The 23,445-nt window shown below is 44.2% G+C and overlaps 1 protein-coding gene across 2 annotated transcripts in view; it reads left to right on the forward strand.

Annotated features, from left to right (window-relative positions):
• The window catches only part of RUNX1 (RUNX family transcription factor 1), a gene marked incomplete at both ends in the record, with an annotated part of 148,502 nt that overhangs the window by 110,894 nt on the left and 14,163 nt on the right, over positions 1–23,445 (forward strand). Inside the window, one exon of one of the 2 annotated variants that reach the window (XM_079549518.1) lies at positions 8,596–8,787. The exons of the other annotated variant lie outside the window; for it this stretch is intronic. Within the exon in view, the coding sequence (XP_079405644.1) occupies positions 8,596–8,787 (192 nt within the window). The remainder of the gene's footprint in view (positions 1–8,595; positions 8,788–23,445) is intronic. 2 annotated transcript variants of the gene reach the window in all.

Raw genomic sequence — 23,445 nt, forward strand, 5'->3', positions numbered from 1 at the left:
AAGAGTTGTCTGTTGTACTGCAGCACACTATGCTTGCTAATGACTGAAACATACCCTGAGGAGCAAGAAGAATGAAAACATGGCCCATGCCTTCTTTAATTGTGGAGCAGATAAGGAACAGACAGTGAAAATGGGAGGAGACATGAGAAAGAATTTAACTGGCCACAGTAGTAAAGTCTAGTAGTGGAGTTCATACATTTCTCTCTCTTTTTTTTTTTTAATGGCTTTAGCCCTTTGTTCTTTCCTGGCAGAGTGATGTTGTTGGAGCCTATTAAGCACTAAGTACACCAGGCTGCCTTCTCCGGGCTGGCCAGTCAGGAAGAGTCAGGCTGTGTCATAACCCCAGCACATAAAGCCACACAAAACTTTCAGTGACCATGTTGATTTAATTATTAAGGATTCTGTTTGTCTGAGTCTCTCTGCCTCTCCTACCTGTGCCCCGCATTATGGGCTGTTCTTCATTACCTGCTCTACCTATCTTCGCAATCTAGCCGCAAACAGTTTTGGTTGACCACACCACTTCCCTCTTGAAAGTTAATACTGTTTGACTCATTCTGCACTGCTAACACCAAGCCAAAGAAAACAAGCCAAAGAATAACCTGCTTGTATGCAGTTTGGAAACTTCTCAGAGGCCCTGCTTTCAAAATGCTATACAGTAGCTTACTATATCTCTGCAGCTGCAAAGAAAATGAGGAAAGCAAAAAATGGTTCAAGAACCTAAAATAAAGACACAGCAGAACCACATGAAATTTATGAGCTTTCAGTGAACTGCAGTCTTGTGTAGGCACAGTGGCACGTTAGTACAGAGGAGGGACTACTTAGTAACCTACAGATAAAAAGATTCAACCTCATTTCTTTGCAAAAGCAGGTATTCGCAGCTAGTCTGTGAAGACACCACCCACTGGCGTTATGGAAAGTAAAGGTCTTTAGTTCAAGAGAAGCACATAACCTGGCTACCTGAAAATTTGTGGGTTTTTTTTGACAGGAACAAAGTTTGTCAAAAGTCTTCAACATCTGCCCAGTCAATGCCCTACAAGGGTAAATTTTCTTTTGTGTTGCCAAATCGCCCTGGTTTATGTGAACAGCCATGGGACTTGACTTTCAAGTTCCAGGACCTTCATTCATCCCTATAAGAGGCTGAATTGGGGAAATTTTCTATGGTCCACATACATTTCAGTCAGCTGATGAAACAATTTTCTGTCCTTCAATACTACTGTGTTGGTGCAACTCACTGTTCCACGTATTTGGCCTCTCAAAGGCGTGCAGTAAAAGCCAGTGCATCCCCACTTAGCACAACCTTGGCTCAGAGGGCAGCGTTTCAGCTTCATCCCAACTAAATCTGTGCGTTTAATTAGGAGCCTCATCGCCTTCATTCAGCGGAGTTGCAACCATCTTCAAAGGGATTCTCAAATGGTGGCTTAGTCTTTGCAGTCTGAGACTTGCGTTTCTGCAGCTTATTCCTTGGACAGAGGTCTATTTTGGTGCCAGTGTTTTTCTTGGTTGCTGGCGTACTTGTTGGTTGGCTGCTTGTTCCTAATTCTGCATCTCCTCTCTCATCCCTATCTTCAACTATTATGTTTCAGCCCATGTCTAGAGGGCATTCTTATGGCAGTTTGTACATGTGGGAAGATGCAAACTATAAAGAAACAAAAGAGGATTTTGGCAATGTGCTGCTTAAGTTGGGAGTCATTAAAGCTTTGTCGAGGAGTCAGGATTCTTGGAGTATATACATCAACATGGGGGAAAGGGAAAAGAAGGTAAAGGGTATAATTTGCAGACTAATTTAACTTCATGAACAATTTCTTCCCTCAAAACTCTCAACTCTCAGTTCCCTTACCTTTACTTTACTGAGGCTCTTCCAGAGAAGAACCCACAGAATAATTGCCCTTTGACAACAAAAATAGAGGACACTTATATGTCATGTTCATTAGAAGTTTTGGTGGACCTATGTCAAGCAAAATAGTTGTGGTGTTTTGGTGTGTTTTTGTTTGTTGTTTTTTTTTTTCTAATGTGTGTTAAGATTTAAGCAGAAGTGTGTTTGTGCATTGCTGTTTGTTAGTACAGCACAGGCTGTACCAGCAGAGCTGGAGGGGAGGAAGCATCTTTCCTGTCTTGCAGCAATTTCCAAGATTGCTTTTTCTGGCTGTTGTAACTCAGGATGAACGTGAGACTTTTCAAGTGTTCATCAGGATCAAAGAGGCCTGTAGTTGTGCACTCAGCATGCTTGGCTGGAAGGAGGATGACCAAAATCCCCAGGTTTTGCCTTTTCTCAGGAAGGGTGCACTCTTCAGCCCACCAGCATTCATCTCAAAATGCAGACTATCCCAGTGCAGCTGGGAAATTAAATATGGATAGAAATGGAGAGAGAAGGACTCATAGCTTGTAATTAGGGCTCTCATCTGGAAAACAGGAAACTGAAGTTCATTTTCTATTACAGATTAGGCAAGATGGGCTTGATTCTGACTCTCAGCTGGGGGCAGTACTCCCTTTTGTTGGACATTTGTGGCTTGCTCTATCCATAGCATATCCATAGCATTATGAGGTTTTTGGGTTTTTTTTAATGTACTGATTTTAAAAAGAAATAGTAAGAAAAGCAGTGTTGCTGGGAATGTTTAACTCCTACTAAAAAAACATAGGAAAAAAGTGCCCCAGCTGCTCAGCAGGAGCTGCAAGCTACTACTGTGTGTTACTACTCTGTGGTGAGTGTGGGGTGAAGAACCCCAGCGGAGAGGCCATCAGCTGCCTCACATTTCCCATGGGCAAGGGTCTGCACTGGTGGAGTTGCTGGAGAGCAGCGAATGTGCCACATGAACCCTTGTTTGCCTTCTTGGCATCACCAGACACTTGCTTAACACACAGCCAAATTGGATTATCGAGTGGAAAAATTAAATGCAGAGCAAAGGATGACACCTGAAATGTCTAGCATGTCTGCAGTTAGTCAGAACAACAAACAGATTTTCCATAAAGGCACGGAAAGACCAAGGTTTGCCAGGGAGCTGATAGAAGAAACACAGCTGGAAAGATTTCCCGTTGTCAGTCTGTCTGAGTTTGGCATTACATGGTGCTGGCATTATTTGGCATTTGGCTTTTGAAGGACATCTGGATGTCACGCTGTTCGTTGTGCCAGAAATGGTGCATGTGCATAATGCCCTGTCTCCTGCTCACGTTTCCCAGTACCTCGTGCCTAAGGTCACATTGGGTCTGATGACCAACACTGCTTCTGCTGGTAATTACAGACACAGCACAAGAATGTTTAGCATAATATCCTGTCTGCCGTCGTGTTCCTACTGTCTGGAAATAAGGCTTTCCTTACACGGTGCTTAAGAAAACAGCCAAAAAATATAATTGCTGATGAGTCTACTCAATGCTCTTCTACTATCACCCTTATTTCTCCTTGCTGCAGCACTGTTTTTAACAGAGAAGGAAAACATCTTATAGCTTGTCTAGTTCCTCTACTAGTAGCATTTATACAGTATTTTTAACACTGTTCAAGATGTTGGTGTGCTTCAGTGTGCTCCTGCAGCGGTCTCTGCAATGTCCAAATGTGATGTCCTTTCCAAGTGGTGGAGGCTGTGGAGAAAACCACTCTTCAGTCTGGTCTCATTTTCAAGTGTCATCTTCTAGAACCCCCGAGGCTGCTGTATAACAGCAGTTAGATACAGATTTAGAGAAAAAAAAATGTAAATTATTTTATAGGACACATAGAAAAATATTATTCACTTAGGCACTATTTCCTTTTTTACAAAAAAAAAAAAATCATTTATTTTGCAAGCAGAACAGCTGATTTTCAAGCTTTTGCATTGCATCATGATAATGTAGAAATACTTCAATTAATTTTTGTTTACAAGACTATATGTTTTTCGCACTGAAAAGCATGTGCTCTCATTCTAGAATGATGCGAAAGAATATAGTTTCTTCTCATTCTTCGCTGCATACAGAATAATTGGATATATTTCAACTCCATGGTAAAATACAATGTTTCCCAATTTATTAGCTGGGCACAATGCAACATGGCTTATTTTCTACCCAGATAGAGCTGGAGCCAAACTAAAGCTGTTCACACAAGCAGTCCTGTAAAGTGACGACGCTTGGATCAACTTCCAGTGCAGTTCCAAAGTGGTGAGCTGTCATTAAACCGAAGCATTGGGTCTGATTGGATCTCCCTGCTTCGGCAAAGCCTGAACAGACACTGTTTTCTTGTGTATTTCCACTTATTGGGGTGCACAGGGAGTGAAAAGCCCCCTCTTCCATCCGGGGGAAGAGAGATGCAGAGGGAAGAGAGGTGTTCTGCTCCCTCTGGGGACAAAGGGCTCTGCTCAAATTCACTGCGGCTGCCTCCTGCTGGGCACCCACTGGGATTTTGGTAGCTGCAGTGGGCAGAGCGGGAGCATGGAGGGCCTCACACCTCCCCTGGATGTGTGTGGGATGAGGGCTGCCGAGACACATCATTCTGGTTGCTTCCACATCCAACACTCCGAGCTGGTGGCTGCTGTCCAAGCTGAGCACTCCGCTGCCTCTTGGAGTCTATAAAACCAAGTTTCCTTCATATAAAGAGGGAAAACACTTTAATGTTGTGTTACTGTAGAAGTATCAGAAAAACTAATGTTTTCTTTACGCTCCTTGTTTAATATTCTGTGCACAGAAAAAATCTGTGTGACCTCACTGAGGCAGTATTTGAAAGGGATAAGGAGGAAGAAAAAAGTCAAGAAACACCCAATGCTTTAATTTAGCCAAAAAGGCTGGATATCCTGTTTATTGTAAGCAAAGGCTCAAACTCTGCTTCCCTGAGGGAGAGAGAGGCAAAAATGTCACCAGCTCTCCCCTTCACCCTGCCTGGGGTTGGGAGTGCTGTCACTGGGGTGCACAGCAGCTGAGGGAACTGGTGTTGATCAGTCTGGAAAAGAGGAGGCTCATCAATCTCTACAACCACCTGAGAGGAAGTTGTGGTGAGCTGGGAGTTGTCCTCTTCTCCCAGGTAACAGTGATAGGATGAGAGGGAATGGCCTTAGGTTGCATCAGGGGAGGTTCAGGTTGGGTATTAAGAATTTCTTCTGAGCAAGAGCAGTGATGCAGTGGCACAGGCTGCCCAGGGAGGTGGTGCAGTCACCGTCCCTGGAGCTGTTCAGGAGCCGTGTGGATGTGGCACTGAGGGACGTGGGCAGTGGGCGTGGGGGGGGGTTGGGCTGGTGGTTGCACTGGGGGATCTCAGAGGTCTTTGCCAACCTTAATGATTCTATGATTCTATAGCTCTGTGAAGACTAGTGGTCTGGGCATAGTGCTGAGCTCAGAGAGGCAGGCATACACGGCAGGTTTGCTGTCTGACCATGGGCAAGCCACCTTGTTTCCCCGTGATTCAGTTTTCCACTTGTAAAACGGGGATAATAATAGACCTGTGCTTTACAAAGGTGAGCTAAGGACAACTTGACTGCTCTTTAAGCAAGTTATTTAGAGGGTAACTTCAAAGTAAAGCTAATAAACACAGAAACACAAGTCACCCTAGCAAGGCACTGCCTGTGCATTTATAGTGGCTTGGGAAAACTATTTATATTTGTTACATTTTTCTGACACAGTTCTTCACTTTCCTACCACAAAAACAGGTTCTGTGCTGCTACCTGTAGCAACTGGCAGAGGAGAAAAGGTTGGATAGCATTTCTGACTGGGGAAAAAAATAAAAGTCACTTTTGGAGGTACATCTGAGATGACAATTCCCTGATGCTATCTGTAGGTAGTTCCCACCACAAAGCTGCCACGTATAGATCAAAATAAATAGGTGAGCAACCCCAAGGAGGAGTCTACAGGTGCTGGTTCTTTGACCAGCTCCAATGACATGAGTGGGGTTTTCATGCATGACAGGAAGCTGCAAGCTGAGGCACCCTCTGTCAGTACCCCAGATAGTTAAAATCTGGGGCTTCAGTTGGTGGATGGGCAATGAAGAGACTTGCAGAGGCATGTTCAGAAGTGGGGTGCCCTGTGGTAACCCCAGGAGGATGCTGCACCTTTGGTTAATTTAATTCAGACACAAATGCAGTGCATCAGAGGGGAAGGCTGATTGCTACCTGGTTGGCCTCAACGTAGCCTGTAGGACCTGCTTGCCTGTGCATGAGGCTGCTGGGCTTTGGGATAGCTTGGGGCCGTGGTGAGAGCTGCAGCAGCCTGGCCAGGAGAGAAGAAAGCAGGATACGAGGAGGTCAAGCTGCTGACTTAACAGCAGAAAATGGCTGAATTGAATTCAAAATGAGGAGTAAATTACACTGGGGATATGAATTTGGAAGGGTCTAAATCTTGGCTCTGTAAGACTCAGGTCAAACTGCTGAAGCTTAAGCTAATCCAAATGCATGAGGTATTTTACACGTCTTGTATGACTCCATGTGCTGGTGTTCAAGTCCTGTGTCAGGAGCAGCATCCAGCTCCGTGCTGCTGACAACCAAAGCACTTGCTCTTGGCCCACCAGAATGTCAGATAGAAGTCTTTTTCATCTTTCTCCCCCCTGCACCACCTCCTTTTTTCTTTTTGGAAGCCCTAATGGGTCTCTTTAACAGTGAAACCTCTGCTATATAATATGTCTTTTTATATTTTAATTTTTTTTCCCCTCTTGGGATAATTTATAGCACAGTGTGGAATCTGAGACAGTTCATGCTGTGCCAGAGGGCCTGGCAACAGGAAGAAACGCCGAGCCACTGAGATTTGGAACCATAATACAAGTTATAAAATTTAATTTTGGAAATGCAGCTACTGGGAACTGCTTTTGAATGTACATTTTCCCCTTCATGCATAAAATGGTCTTGTGTCTTGATTACGCTGTTAGGGTGGCATGAAAGAGTGCTCTGTAGAGTAAGGGACATACAGAGCTTTTTGTTGCTTATTCACCGATATGCGAAATTGGAAGCTGGGTGTTTATAAATGTTTGGATGTTAAATATTATGGGAATGTGTGGATTATTCTGAGGAGTTTTGTATCAGTCCATTTCACTGCTGATGCCTTGAGCTCGGGGAGGACTTGCCAAAGGAGCGCAAGAGGTAGAGAGGCAAAGGAGGTGGAGATGCACAGAGAGCTGCCAAAGGCAACTTTTTATTACAAGACAATGAAAATCAGGAGCAGACAGGCAGCAAACTATGTTATTTGGCAGAAACTGGATAACACCACCTTCTTTGGAGCAAGTAGAACTAAAGATGTCCATTGATTGACCTCTGTGCTAAATATGTGAGATACATTCACATCAGGACCACAATGTGCTTTCACATCGAAAGGAAAGGGAAGGAATAAGCAAAGATTCACAAGGCAGCTGATTTCTTGATTTCTTGAGACAAATGCAAAGTGCAGATTTGAGACTGAGGGAAAAAGAGGGTTGATGGCATCCACGTGAAGGTACAAAGCAGAAGGTGCCCTCTTTGGAGTTGGAGATCCTAATCCACTGACTGAATACAGATGGGGTTGGGGTTTCTCATAGTGCCTCTGCAGTCAGTATCTTGTCCTCCATTACAAAGAGCATCTTTAATAGAACAATTCGTGTTTCAGAGACAGTCCTATTTTGGTCTTTCTGCTAAGAGGTTGTTTCCTTGAACTGTAAGAAGAAACAGGTGATAGGTTAACTGCTAAGAGGGTGCAAACAAGGATAGAAAATTTGTATTTTCATCATGCCTACCAGAAAGCAAGTGCTGCAGTAGGTGAAGTATCCTTTGTGTATGCTGTGCACATTGCTACTGAGCAACATTACGTTTTGTGGCAGCATTACACTGAGGGTCCCTGTGGCAGGACAGGTCTCTGCCCTTTTGGACGAACCTGGATGTACCCCAATGCCATGCTGGAGCAAGGCCTTTCCAACTCCTTTCCTGTCCCCTGGCAGCCCTGTGAGGGCACAGCACCAGAGTGCCATGAGGACAGCATTCTAAGGTCTGCCTCGGCCAGGTTCTGGGCCCTGTTGCTCCCACCTGGCCAAGGCCAATGCCGCTGTGCTTCATCCTATGCCGCCATGTTAGGGTCTGCTTTCGTATAGTTGGATGTCTGGTTGGACCTCATGTCTTGGTAACTCCTAGTACTACTGAGAGAGACTTCATGACCTTGCAGCTGCAGTTCTGCTTCTGCCAGCTTCTGGTGTTTCTTGCCTATTTCTGTCTGGAAAGCAATTGCTAAAGGGTCCAAAAATGAGATTTATTTGGGTTTGTTATTTTACAGCCCCACAGTACTGAGCACAGTACTTTGTGACAGTCTGGGGTTGAATTTCAGATGAATTACTCTGACGCGGGGTTAGTACAGGGACCGCCACAAGTTTCCTCCTGTTATTCACCCTGTCAGACGTTACTTCTTCTATAAAAGCCTCCTCTCCCAGAATGAGCTGTAGTAAGGAGGCACTGCTGTTTTCAGCGGGCCTGGTTCTTCAGAGTACACCATGTCTTTGGCTGCCCCACGATATGGTTTCAATGCATGGTTTGTTTCTCCTGTCCTTGCAGAGAAGTGTTCTCACTATAACTTCGGATAGCCACTAGCTGGTTAGATACTTCGCCAGTGGATGAGGGGTTTAAAAATTAAAATTAAAACTCAACAGACCTCATGTACCAGTGAGATTTTCTGATCTTTTTCCCCCCCCTCCCACAATAGGACATCGTCAGAAACTAGATGAGCAGACAAAGCCCGGGAGCTTGTCCTTTTCAGAGCGCCTGAGTGAACTGGAGCAGTTGCGTCGTACGGCCATGAGGGTCAGCCCACACCACCCAGCCCCCACACCCAACCCACGAGCCTCCTTGAACCACACCACTGCTTTTAACCCTCAGCCTCAGAGTCAGATTCAGGGTAAGTACCCAAAATCCTCCCCTGCTCGCCCAGCACCCACCCAGCCCCTCTGAGAGCTCCTGGGCTCAGATGCTCCCATCTGTCTTTTTTGGCTGTCCTGAGATGTGTGGAAGCCTTGCAAGTCTTTGTTTTCTTGCAAAGGTACATTATGGCAGGCTTTTTTCATATTTATAGGTATTACTTGATGGGTAGCTATCAATTAATTGTGTGCTTGAATTAAACAAAAGTGCTGTCAAGGCCTTGATTTGGCCCTTCATGAGAGGCAGTTGCAAAGAGAGCTTTAGGCAAAGGACCTTAGAGCCAACATCTGAATTGAGAGGGCTGGTTTGAACTTATTTCTGGGGCTAGTGGTTATCCATTGGGTTGTATTTGATAGAAAACTTACAAAATAATGACTCTGGAATCCAATTTCCTCTGAGATGGAGGTTCACACATATGCCAGTGAAACCAAGCAATCCAGTGGGAAACCTCATTTGCCTCTGCTGGATCTGAGTCTGTCACTGCTAAGATCAAATCTGTCACCAAAATCTGTTGCAAGTAGTAAGCAAAGAATCAGATCACTACACTCAACTGATATCGAGGTGCAGATTCATACTGAGATGCTCCCAAAGGAAGGATGCAGAGTGGTACATGTTACAGTGAGAGCTGTTTTCAGTGTGGTTTTCCTCTGCTCTTCTGCCCAGAATGAAATGGTCATAGTTGAGGTTCTCTGCTGATGCTCTGGGGAAAGAGATTTCTTCAATGGGTTCTTTTTCTGGTATTTATTTTTAAAGTGAAGGTTTACTTTTGTGCATACAGAAAAGGTTATTGCTTATAGAATATAATGCTTTCTGCCTCTAGGGAGGTCTTAGGCCCACTGACCTCTGTTGCAAGCCCGCTGTTGACTTCACAGGGAGCAGAAGTGGATATTTTTGAGAAGTATACATTGTGTTGTAAAAGGCAGGGGAAAAAAAAAACACAGAAGGACCACAAAACACCTTCCCTCCCTGGATCTAATCCTGCAACTTGCCAACCCACAAATCCCACCTCCTTTGCCATTCTGAGCTGTAGAGCAGGCCATGCTGTGGGCTTCTGTGCACAGCTCAGCTCCTGCAAAAGCTAATGCCTGTGCTGCTGTGGCTGCTCAGCAGCCTGCAGCTCTGTGTGTGGAGGTATCAGTCACAGACGTGCATTCCTTGGCTTCTTGGGAACTCTATATGCTTAGCAGAGTATCAGGTTCAGCCACACTTATCCCCCTTCCCTTGTTCTGTGTGGAGGTCCCTCACTGGGACGGCTTCTCGCCTTTCTGGGGACTCAGCTGCTCTCTCCAGAAATACATTTAGTATGTTGCTCTACTTTGCTCTCCATGAACATGGTTTTAATACGTTTCGCCTGCAGATGTAGCTCTGAAGGCAGCAGCAGTTGAGCTAGTAGTGTTTCTCATTGGTGTCCTCCTCCAAAGCTTCCTCTGAGTTCCCCCTAGTCTCTGTGTCCACAATTGCAAGTTGTGCTAGGACCTCTTGAGCAACTTGTTGAAGTTGCAGTATTTGCTGGTGAGATAAACTGAAGTCTGAATCCTCTGTGATGCTGGGCTCCTTCTGTGGGCACCTTTTGGCTGGCGGGGCTCATCTTTGCCCCTCTGTCGTGGAAGGGCAAAAAGGCTGGGTTGTGATAAGGTGCATCACCACTGGTATATTTGTCAGTGCTCAAAGCAGGGCTGGCTGTCAGGTTGGTCTGCTGGGGGATATCTAGAGAGCTGGGGTCTTTCCATTTGTATTTTTTTTATGTTTCAGAAAGGGGTCCTCAAAATGACATGCTTCTGACCCTTGAGAGCACAGGGGGCTTTTTATGTGGGCAGAAGGCAAAAAAAGACCATACATTGCTAGTAGCAATGTAGCAGCATCACATCGTGCTTTAACTCACACCTTTATGAATCATAGGCTACTCCTCTCTTCATCCAGGCCCAATTATCTTTTTCAAAAAAAAAAAAACAAAACTAACTCAAAATAGACATCTCAGAATAGTTCTTGGATTTAAAGGGGCAGGTTGCCATGCCACTAAACCACTGTTTATTTGTTGAGGTTTTCGTCTATAAAAGGATTGAGGTTAATTTTAACTTCCTATTTTACCAGTCTTGAATCTGAGCATAAAGCTGCTTGTGTCATGGATACAAGTCCTAGCAAGTTAACAGACCATAAATTGCTATAATCGAGTTTTATGCTTCTTTCATATCACAAGGGGCGAGCGACTACACCTGTTCATTTAAAACTTCTAACCATAACCAATTCACAGACAAGAGGGGAACAAAAGGCGAGAGAAGGCTTCCACCACATCATACATGTTTTAAGTTGAAAGATTACTTTGTGCAAGTACTGAGCGTATCGTGTCAAAGGCTTTGACCCAGCTCACAGCGTAAGGAAATGCAGTTAGAGCTCAGACAGCAGCTAACACTTCATCCTTAACTCACCCCTTCCTTTGCACGGAGAAAGAGAAAATAGAGCTATGTGAGCTGGGTTGCGTTGCTATTTCGCAGAATCATAGTATCACAGAAATACCAAGGTTGGAAAAGACCTACAAGATCATCCTTTCCAACCATCTACCTATCACCGATAGTTCTCACTAACCCATATCCCTCAACACAGCGTCCAAACGTTATTTATACACCTTTATGAAAGTTTAGGCAAAACCCTGCAGAGCATTGGAATTTACACATGCAGTAAATGTAAATCTTTATATGTATTGTGGCTGAGTTTCTTCTAATACCTGGTTTGAACCAGACATTAAATATGTATTAGAAATTTAACAGTGGGTAATGTTAACTGGAATAGGTAGATCCATAATACAGGGATTTTAAAAATATGAATTCATATGGTTCCTTTGTAGTCTGATTTTTTTTTTAAGGGCCAATAGAAATGTTTTATATCTGTAAGTCATCAACATTGGAAGGTATTCTTCTGAGGCAATAACACAGAGCAATAAATAGTCTAAGCAAATTAGGAGGTTAGGAATATCATCCTAAAATGTCTGCAATTAAATTACTTCAACTATTTTTATTTTCACATTATCCCAATGAATGCTTCCAACCAGTGACTTATTAATTACCTGCGAGTTGGAAAAATAGATAGAATAAAGCTATTTTTCCTGTCTGGGGAAAACAATCACTGTAATCACTTTAAGCTGTATGCTTCTGTTTCTGTTTATGCTTTTATAGCCCTAAAAATATCCGAGCTTTCTCGCTCACTTTTTTTTTACGTTTTGTAACCTTATATGTTAAGTTTCAGCTGGGACCGTGTTTTTATGAGCAAGACTGAAATCCCTGGAAACAAGAGTCTGTAATAAAACTGCTGACAGATCTTTAACCAAAGCAGCAGAACCAGCACCAATGGCAAAGTAACAGAGATCGTGTCGAGATCAGCTTTTTGAATTAGCAAGAAACTTAACGATGGAGAGATTATTTTGTTACAGGCCAGCCTTTTGTCTTCCTCCAGGTGCACCGTGCTTTGTTGAGGAGACATTTCAAGGTCTTTGCTATCGTAATCTTGCTCTACTAAAAACAGCCTGAGTTTATCAGGGTTCCCATGAACAAGGCAAACGCAGTGGTAAAGTCAAGGGCGGTGTTTAAGCGTGGGGAATTAAGGCAGCTTTGTTCTTCCTATGACTGCATCCTGCCCCAATTCCTAATATTTCCACTTTGAATCAGCTCAGCAGGCCACGGGTTAGCAGAGCCAGAAGCATGAGCAAGGCAGCTCTCATCCAAGACAGATACACAGCCTCCCAGGATCCCAGACTCGCCAACCCTTCGCCCTGTGCAATATGCTAAATGCCTGCGTTTTCACATCCTTTGGAGACGTGTCTGCCTCTCCCTGCCATTCCCTCAGCATACCATCATCGTGTTTCCACTTGATTAACCACCTGACCTCTCCATCCCAAAATACACTCCCAGGTATCTCAAGCGAGTTCCACCAGAGCTTGGCACCCTGCCTATCAGCATCTTTCCCGACCAGCAGGGTTGTGGCAGGTGGCCATTGGCAACCCTCATGTCATTTCCCAGCAAAGTAGCCAGGGATGCAGTGCTCCAGCGCTTTTTGATAGATGCCCAGAGCTCACCTCCCTGGCTCCAGAGCAATATTTCTGTACCATAAGCCAAGCTGCTTGAATTTGGTGCGTGGCCGTGGCACATCCCTTCACTGGATACACTGAGGGTGAGCAGGGGAACATGGGAACAAAGCAGGAGGACACTGGGTGAAGGAGAGGTAAAGCTGCCCTGGTGCTGTGGACCCATAGCTTGAGTGCCACGGCCACTGGGAGATTGCAGGAAATTTGGTGAATGAGTGGTGTTTTCACAAAATATTTGCAAAACATATCTGTTTAGTTGGAAGATTTCCAACTGGCTCCGTCAAGAGGAGATGTTATAGGGAGAAATACCTTTTTACTAAATGCAATACATTTAGTTGATTCACCTTTATGTCTCGACAGATAATACTTTAATATTGCCATGAATAACCTCAGCAGCTTTTCTCTTTAAAGGGTACAGTGTCATTAGTAGCAGACTCGCCCTACTATTTATTTGCTGTGTCATAAACCAGCTGCCATATGAAGGGATGAGCACAATGGTGCATGAACCAGATTAGCTTACTGAAAGCCATTCTCCTCTCATTCAGTCTAACAGAATTCTTCTCAGGGGAAAAATCGTTCCTCTTTCACAACCCCTACTAACAAATCTGTGTAAACCTCCTTCTGAAGGGTGCCCAGGCCTATCCCATAGCTCTGAATGCAGAGGTGCTGTTGTTTTTCTCCATGGTTACTCATGTTGACCAAACTGGAGCATGTTTTATGGAAGTTTGCTTGAAAGCAGAAATTGGAAGAAAACATCATTCGTGTGACTCTGCCATTTGCAGAAGCAGAAATCTAAGTTGTGTAGCACTTCTGGCCAAGCAAGACTTCTCATTTTGCTGTGAAACTAACAGCTTCTATATCTATATCTTGGAGAATGTTTGTGAGGTTGTAATGTATTTAGAATGTATTCTATAGAATGGAAGAGGATGGGTTGTAAATATCACTGGTAAAGATATAAGCAAGATGTACGTAGTATAGAGAAATAACCCTCGACTTTATCGTGTTCATTGTTTCTTGGCTCCAGCCCTTCACATTGCTTTTCACTTTGCCATTTTATCCTTTGTGGAAACAGGCTTCTTGCATCAAGATGTATGGCATTCATTTGATTTGTAAAGCTCTTAACAGCAGTTGGATCTTCTCCAAATATTAATTTTGACAGGAATAAAATTTTGTTACCTGCCAAGCTTTTGCTTGTGTGCAGGGCTGGTTCTCTGTGACACAAGAGAGGGATTATTAATAGCCAGAAGCTGCCCAGAAACAAGAACGGTCTCTAGGAATTCCCTGTGTTTGGCATTAGAAACTTTCATTCCACCATCACGTCCCCATCACCTTCTCACCTATTGGAAGCAGGACCCTGTTTTGCTATTTTCAGGTATCATAGGTGGCATACTGCATTCACAGCAAGACAGAAATTTCTAGAAAAATCTTATCTGAGGTTTGACCCACAGTCACCCAGTGTTCAAGAAAAATTGAGCACTGGATGCAAAATGAGCTGTTAGAATGATAGGAGGAGCACAGAGCTTACTTTAAAGAGATCAGCAGTCAGGTTTATTGAGGGCATCAAATCAAAGGCTGTGAGCATAGTTGCAGTCAGTGAACACAGCAAAGGGGTTCTACACCAGGTCTTTCTTGTGCTGAAAGACCACACTGGCTTGGGAGCAAGTGGTTATTCTTTAAGTTGGCCATCAATTAATTTAGGCAAGAAATTGGTATTTGTGCAGCCCTGGCAGCCTTCCAGGGGGCGATTAGAGACCAAAAGATATAATTTAAGACATATCTTAGATGTTACTGCACAATATAGGACATGGCTGGACTGCATGACCCCAGAGGTGCTTTCTGGGCCCATATTTTGGTCCATTCAGTCAGTTCCCTGCACCTGTGGCTTCAACAAGACCAAATGAGGAACATTTCATTCTCTGGGACAAGCAATGGGTGACTCAGGTGTGTTGTCAGTGCTCTGCTGCGTCACCTCTCAGAACTGAGACAGTCTTTGCCTGTAGATTCCGTGTGTCTTCCTGGCTCCCACCTTCATCACCATGTCTACAGCAGTCCTAGGACAGAACTCAGCCAGCTCCCCAGTGCCTGCACTGCCAGGCACTGCATGTGGGGTAGCCAGGGCTGCCGACCTTGTGCCTGTACCACTGAGAAGACCTCCCCAGATCTTGTGGCAGGAAGCCATCCTTGAGGCAGACGCATGTCAGAGGCTCCTCAACCTGTTAGAGCTGAGGCAGCTGTGGGCAAGGAGGTTAGCTCCTCAGCCCCAGGCAGCATGCACAGCTATAGGGCACCAGCCTTGTTCAGGGGCCCTGCCTGCCTCTTTGCATGCAGCTCTCGGAAAAAAAAAAAAGGGTTTGAAACCCTTTTTCATCAACTTAACACCCTAATGGAAAGAGTTATGTAATGATGTTTAATCCAGAAGATTTCCAAGTGTCGATATATATCAAAGATACCGATCTTTGTATTCCAATTGCCTGGCACTTCCTGAGGTTATAAAAGCAGTAGATAAGGCAGCAAATATGTTCTCAGTCCCCAAGCAACATCTCCGCTTACACAAATTTTCCTTATGTTTTTTCTTTCTTTTTTTTTTTTTAATATCCCCAGCACGGCGCATCCTAGAGCACAGATTTTACTGAAGACATGATGCCTTGGTTTTTAAGCAGAAGGAGAGGAGCTTAGAAATCTTTTGTTTTGTCGAAGGTTTTGCCTAAGGTTTGACAGAGTCCTTTTGGCAAGCTGTTTGAAACACGAAAACTTTACAGAGTTTTTTGGAAAACTTGTCACACATTAAAGGTATCTTAACAAGATTTTAGTTAGTTGCCAAACATCTTGGCCACAGAGAAATTAGTTACAATGACAGAAATGCTTTTGGAAATGCCCTTAGCTGCCTCATTGAGTATTTTGGGCAGTGATAAAACTTGGCAGCTCATGCCCAACCACAGTTCTGTTTTTCATTAGTCAGTCCATTGTCTCTTGCCACATGATAGCTATGTTGAGCTGATGGTTACCACTAAAGAAAAAGAGCTTGCAGGTAAAAACAAGTATCCCTATTTCAGCTCTTCACTTTCACAGCACATCTCTCCATTCTACTTCGTTTTGCCATTTCTGAATCACTAATCTAAATTCCCCTCTCCAGTGCAAAAGTGTAGACACTCTTTGACATGGTGCAGGAACCTTGTAGGTGCATGAACATTACCCCATGTAAGTGCTTTCAGTGGTCAGAGACGAGACATTCCTTGGGCTCATTTCTAACTTCCTTCACTCCCCCAGGGCACAGAAGTTCTGGAGGCTCCTTTCTGAGCTGCTGCCTCTGGGTCCTCTTCTTGACTGCTCGCTTCTGAGGCAGTGGAGAGGCTCAGCATCCTTCAAGATGGCAGCTTCCATGCAGCCTCCTCTGAGCCATGCAGTATTGTACCTCTGTGACATTTCATGTCTACTGATGAGCTGTGTCACTAGGCTCTCCTGATTTTCCATGGGAACGTCTTATCATCTCTTCTTTTCTTCAGCTCCAAATTCCACCTGTTGCAGCAAAATGCTGAAGCTGTCTAAATCAAATACTCCTGCCTGCCCCACTGCCCTGAACCTTGGAGGGCAGCAAGTGGTCATGTACTTGACAGCATTCTAGCATTTGAGGCAGATGCTTTTTGGTTTTTTGGGTTATTCCTTACTGGCCCTCAGAGGAAATTCTTGGCCTTTGAATAGCCCAATTGTGATGAAGATTAAAAGCACTGATTGCAAAACTCTGGTAAATAAAATCTCTTAGTTCTTTACTGACAAATCCAGTTTCTTTCCATAGCATTCTTCTCTTTAATCCCTTCTTGGCAGAACATGACATATTTTGATACCAGAGCTCAAATTACCTCCCATGGTAAATAAAACAAACAAAAAAAAAATAAATAAGCACTCCTTACCCTAAAAACAAACACCCACAGAAACCAGCTTATTCAGCTGATGCTGCTGCCCATGTGCCAGAAAATATTGCTTTGATTTTGTAATTGAATGCATTGTTTTCCCTCAAATACTGTATTGAGCCTTTCCAAACCCAAAATTCTGCAGTGACCACAGGCACCCCTGCAATCTAGAAAATAAAAAAGGTAACAAATGGGAAGACTAACACATAAGTTGGTCCCTATGCCCAGGCAGATGTGAATCCACCCTACCTTCTTCTTTTCACCTCAGTGACTTCTGTTCCACTCAGCATGATAGATCTCTGTGTGGACCTCCTTCAGGCTTTAGGGCTGAGCCCTCCATCTCCAGTGGGATTTCATCCATGGGGCAGGGGCTCCCTCAAAGCATCAAGTGCAGGCATGCCCTTGCCCTCTTCCGCTGCCATGTCTTTAACAAGGTGTTACGTCAAGCCACTTTCCTCCAATAATCTCCCATATATTGAGGGTTCACAGGGCTCTTCTCACATGACTGAGTACACAATACACCCTTAGTAAACTTATTCGTAAGTTTTCCCTATATGTGTTCACTATATTATGACCCCTACAAATGGAGATTGTTTGCATGCGAAGAGCAGTGTGCTTGGATATGCTTTGTAAAACAGTCAGTTTTGTGGGAAAGCATACACTGTACAGTCAATAGAGGATTGCCTCCATCTGACCTTTTTCGTTCTGCATATACATGTCTTAACTTAAAAGCAGTGAAAAACATAAGCATGGGAAATAGATCCATTAAAAAACTGTGGTTTTTCTCTGAAGGTCAGCTTGATTTCTAACTGTAAATGTCTAGGTCTGTTTCAGAGGTTTATCTGTACTGGGCAATATAATCAGTTTAAGATTGGTGATTTTGAGAGCTTCCAGGTCTTCGAGTTCAGTTCCAGGCACTTTCAAGGAGCCTGGATTTCTGGAAAAGAGTTGCTTTGAATGTCTTTGGTTAGGTATGCCTAAGATCACTAGGCATGCTTTATAATCTAAACCATTGTGGTTTACTCCCTTTGTATTTTAAAGTAAGTTCAATTACCAGGGCTTTTAGGAATGACTTAGCCAGCTTAGGTTCCCTCATTTCTTGATGATCAAGTTCAGGTGATGAATGAAAAATACTGAAGCCAAAATCCTTCTTATAGGAAAAAAAAAAAAGTTGTATGTTAACTACTTTATTCATTTATAAGTTTCCAGTATTCAAAGAAGTTGCTGTAAATTGGTATGTCCTTTGAAATGTAGAAGAGACAATGTTTTGTCAGCAGTGATGCTTTATTTTATTAGCATAATGATGATTTACAACTAGCTGAACAAGTATGGCATTTATGACGATTTCAGTTCTCATTGCATAAGCTTACTGAAGTGCATTTAATTTGAAATCTCCTAAGTCCAAATGATGATCCTCATTCAGCAGTGAAGCACAAGAATAGCTGCTCAAGAGAACAGACTCTTTGAGATCCTTGAGACCTACATGTACATGAGCAATTTTACATGCAAAACCACTTGCAAATTCAGACCCGCTATTAATGACTTTATGGGGAAAGTATCAACAAGAAAACTGTACTACTCTACCATACGTTATAAAAGTGAACACTTGTATTAACTTGAAAAAGAACCACAAAAAAAGGGACTTTTCAAATGAGTGCAAACCAAGATTAGCCAGCTCATGTTCACCTAGATACAAATGGAGTGCTAGCAGATTGCCTCCTCTTCAAACATTGTTTTGAAAGCCCCTCTTTCAGCTTGTAAGCACATACCTGGGCGTTTGAGCCAAGCTCTTGTGAAGGTGGCACTCCCCACCTACCACCCCTGCAAGCCCTCCCATTGCCCAGCCAGAGGACAAGATTACAGTTGGATGTGGCAGGGAACCAGCCTGGGACCTGCAGCTGTGTCAGGGCCAGGAGCCAGCCCTCATCCCAGGCAGTGTCTGTCAGCCTTCACTTGGCAAGAGACTGTGTTGGGAAATGCAAGAACTGAGTGATCTGCTCCCAGGACAGAGGAACAGGTGATGCCTGAGATGAGGGCTTGCGGCCATCCCAGTGGGAGCACCCAGATCTTTTGCAGAAATCTGCTGTGGCATGAGTGCAGCTGGAACAGCACAGAGGGAGCAGGCTGCTGCAAAAACATAGCCAGTAGTCAGGGGCTCGGTGCTGGGATCTGCAAGCATGCTGGGAGCACGTTTCATGTGCTACCTGCATGTTGCTCCTCATACATGGTAAAAGAAAACAGGGCAGGCTCCAGGAGCCTAGGGAGAAAATGGGCAGAGCAAAGCCTCGGACACAGCAAGAGGGCTGGGCCTGTTCTGGGTCACCCCTGGGTGATTGAGGCTGGGGTGGCACGTGGGATCACTCCTGCATGTGGCTGAGCCATCAGCTGCACCCACACTGCCCTCCCATGCCCTCACCAGGTGAGTAAGCCAGCCAGACACAGCACAGGGACTGCTGGGGTGAAGCGGGTGAGAGAAGGAGAGGCAGAGAACACAAAAACAGGTTTTCCTAGAAAAGTGAAGGAAACATATCTATTAAAAAAAAAAAAAAAAGAAAAGAAAAAAAAGAAAGAGAAAAGAGAACCAGCTGTGCTAATTCTTGTGCTTGTTTGATCATGTTCAGAGCCTCCTAGACTCTTATGGAAGGGAATGGTTTTGTTTCGTGAGGGTGGTGCAGACTGAATGCATGTCCATGTGATTTTTGTATTTGTACATTAAACATTTCCCCAAGTTGTAATTCCTTCCCTCCTGCACTTGGAATAAAGCGACTTTACAAGAAGTCCTGCCTCCAAACAGCAAGCAAAGGAGGGCTGTTGGGGCAAGATAGGGCAAATGTAAATGTGTCTGAGCTAGCTACTCCACCCAGCCTCTCATCTTTATATGAAAAAAAAATGTTTCCAATAACCGAAACAGGCAAGGTCTGATCTGCACAGACGGTCTGCAGGCATCTGCCCAAGAAGCTGACGGTTGGCTGGTACATCCTCATCTGATTTATGTTGTGTGTGTGTTAAGCCTTAAATTGTTGAGTCTCTGGCTGGCTGCAGTGGTATTACTGGATGGTTGGTGTATGTTTTCAGCTCACAGAGCTGGCTCTGATACTGGGGTTGTTGGCACTGAATCAATTCCAATCTCACACCTGTCTGAGACAATGAGGGCCTTGTTGCACACATCTCCACCAAAGGCTGTCATACAACTTATTTTTCACATTTGAAGAAGGAGGAAAAAAAAATAAAGGGAGGGCTGAGGACATGCTGTCTCCTTACAGGACACGGTCCCAGTGCTTTGAGGCAATCATGCCTTTCTTTTCTTCAGGGGAAAATGTATTTACAAAACAAAGGCAGTGGAGTGTTTATGAAATAAAGTATTCCTTGGTCCTGCCAGTTAAATGTGACTAAGGCTTGGTCTTTGAGGACTCTGGCATGGGAGATGGTCACCTTGTAGACTCTCTAAGATGCTCCTCTCCTGGGTCAGCGCTATTAATAGCTTCTTATCAGTTTGCCTAGCACCTGTGTCATTTACCCAGTGCTTTGGGGACATTTCTTGAGATCTAAGAGGTTGTGCAAGGTGCTGGGCTTTGATGCCAGCATGGTCAAGAACCTCTACTTCCTGGCACTGAAGCGGTTCAGCCTGGGTGGAGGATCAGCCTGGCTCAGACACCATTAACTCCTGAAGTGAGGGCAGGAATCTGATTTTTGTCTTGGTGATCTCTCTTTGCTGTTACGGTCTCCCTACATCCACTCTTCCTCCTTGCTCAGATATCTCAGATCTGCATCCTCTAAAAACTCTGTCATTGGTTATCTCTTTGCCAAGTGTTGTTTCAAAACTGTCAGATCTCGTTTTTAGTTCTCTTCTGTGCTGGCAGTACTTCTGGCCCTAAGCTGGGGCCTTTTCCAGACCGTCTTGTGTCCTTCTTCCCACCAAGGGATGTAGGGGCTGTAGACCTGTCCCACACAGTTTCATCTTCCACTGAATCATTTAGTGGTGCTTTTTCACCGTATCAAGGAGGAAGCATTTGGCTGAGCATTTCATTCAAGCAGGATGAAACGTTTCATTCAAGCAGGGTTCAAGCAGCAGTTCTCCTCCCAAGTGGCTTTCCAGGCTCTTCCTGCATACCTGTTTGCCCTGTATAAGCAAAGGCTCGCTAAGCTTTCTCATCTGGCAGATGTGCACCATGCAGGCTGTCAGTGACTGGCCCGTCCCTACTTGGGAGTGGTTGATTGTGTTTCTACCGTGCTTGTCTCTTACATTTCTTTTGCCCAAAACACCCTTAAGGAAGGAATTAGGAAGGGAAAAGGGCAAGACTTTTCATACTCTCTGAGCTTTGAAAGGCACAGAGACAGACCCAGAAACAGATCTCCAGCCAGGCCAAGCTGGTGTTGCTCTAGCAAGCAGGCCAGCAGAGGATCTGTCCTCGCACCTTGTCGGGGTGGTCTTTGGCATAAAAATAAAAATAAATGATTAACTGAGCAACGAGTGAATGTAAAGACAGATAATAAAGTATACTTCTGTTGGTACTTGCATGCCTTTGTTTCAGAATACAGAGCAAGGCCCTGCGGTGATGAAATGCAGACAGGAGTGTGATGTTATCTCACACCTATAAACCTCACTCTGAGTCCACTGGTGGCCACTATCCAGAACTGCTGAGTTCAGACGCACTCCGTTGCACTAAGTAGAAATGGCGCTTTCAGTCTTTAGTAAACAGCATTTTTGCCCAAGGGCCCTAATCCTTCAAACATTTGCCTAGGTAATTGTCTGTTTTTTGCCTTCTAGTGTCTCATCACCAGCTTATCTGTAAGTTCAGACCCGCTGAATGAGCATATAGGGATGGGGGATGAGCTGCTGGAGGATGGGAGAATAAACCATTTCATATTTAACTCACTGGTAGGAGAGGCTGATGCAAGAGCAGTAGGTAGTCTTTTTAGGATCACATCAGGGAAAAAATGAGTAATACAGCGTATTAATTGGAACAGATTAAAGATCTGCATGCATAAATGGAAGGGCTTTTTTGTTGTTGTTTTGTTTTTTACTGGCAGTTCCAAAATGCACTGGAACAGGTTGCCCAAGGAGGCTGTGGATGCCCCATCCCTGGAGGCATTCAAGGCCAGGCTGGATGTGGCTCTGGGCAGCCTGGTCTGCTGGTTGGCGACCCTGCACACAGCAGGGGGTTGAAACAGATGATCATTGTGGTCCTTTTAAACCAGGCCATTCTGTGATTCTTTATTATAACTACTCTGAAAATATAGACATAAATATATTTCAGTTAGGGCAATTTTTGAAGGTTTTTTTTTTCTTGACAAAGCCAGTGACTTATAACCTAAAATAACTTCCTTTGTTGCCATCACATTGGATTTTTAGATTAAATGTACATGTCTTTGGCTTATTTTACTGGTGTTCTTTATGAAAGAAAACAAGTTATTTCATATTTGATTGCTTATACATCAAGGTTATGTTTAGCTTTGAAATAGTTTCTGAAATGCCTAAGAGTTCTTTTTGCTTATAGTAATGACTACAGATCCTACCCTCTACACCACATTTGTATAATACTGCTCAGCTCAGCACATGCAATGGCCTTCAGCTGTGTTTAGCTTCATTTCTAGAAAGTTTTGGTCGTGTCACTGTTTCATAAGTTTGTAACTGCCAACAGAGAGAACAATACTTTTATATGGTATTTCTGAGCAGACAGGTTGGTCACATGGTGCAGTTTGACAAGAGGTTATAGCAAGCTGGATTCAAAAGTATTCAGCCCATTAAAGGTATAGTGGTTAATTTTTAAGGTGTTTTATGCAGAATGTGAAACAAAGCTCTTGTTTTTGTCATGTCATTCACTGCGTATTGCGAGAAGAAATCTTCAGCTTGGCAACACAGCAGCTGTTTGTTCTAATACTGCAAATTACTTTTTTATTCCATACTGGGCCATTTTGCAACACTCGACATGTGTTGACACTTCTTTTCTGTACTGGATCAGTTTTCCTTGAACGTCGTTCCTCCTTACCCCACCCACTGGTAGCACCACCTGCACACAAACCCGGGGTTACGGTCGGTCTTTCACAGACAGGGGTGCACTTTTGCTGTGCTGGAGAAGGCAGAGAGCTTCTGGCTGGCAGGAGAAGCACCTATGGCTTCACAGCTCAGGCTGCCTGTACCGTTTGTCTTTCACGTTTAGATGTAGCCTGCTCTGAGATCAAGCAGTACAGTATTTAAATATGGCCCATAAAGCTCACTCACAGGTTGGGCTAAACTGTGCCCAGAGCGTTCTGACAGAGGCTGCGGAGAGGGGCTGAACAAGGAGATGAGTCTTTACTTTCCTTCAGATCCTTCCGTAATGTGTGCTCCTCCAGCCTCCCAGCCTCACCGCAGGTCCAGGCCAGGCCAGCCAGTGCCACAGCTTGTGTAAGATTTGTGCCGGCCGCCGGTGCAGGACGATGCATTCCTCGGCTAAACAGGAAGTGCCAAGGGATTTCATACAGGAAGCAGAGCATTTCTTAAAAGGTATTTTAAATGCATTTCTGGACTGAATGCCCCCGACAATCCAGGGACTTGGGGCTTTCAGCACATACTTCTGGGCTTAACTCATTTTCCATTTCGGTTTTGCAGATCTCCTCAAAACCAGCTTGACAGTTCAGAGGAGCAGATCATTTCACAGAGTTTCCAAAAAGT

Source organism: Tetrao urogallus (genome assembly GCF_951394365.1).
Source record: "Tetrao urogallus genome assembly, chromosome: 1".
In the NCBI taxonomy this organism is placed as follows: Eukaryota; Metazoa; Chordata; class Aves; order Galliformes; family Phasianidae; genus Tetrao; species Tetrao urogallus.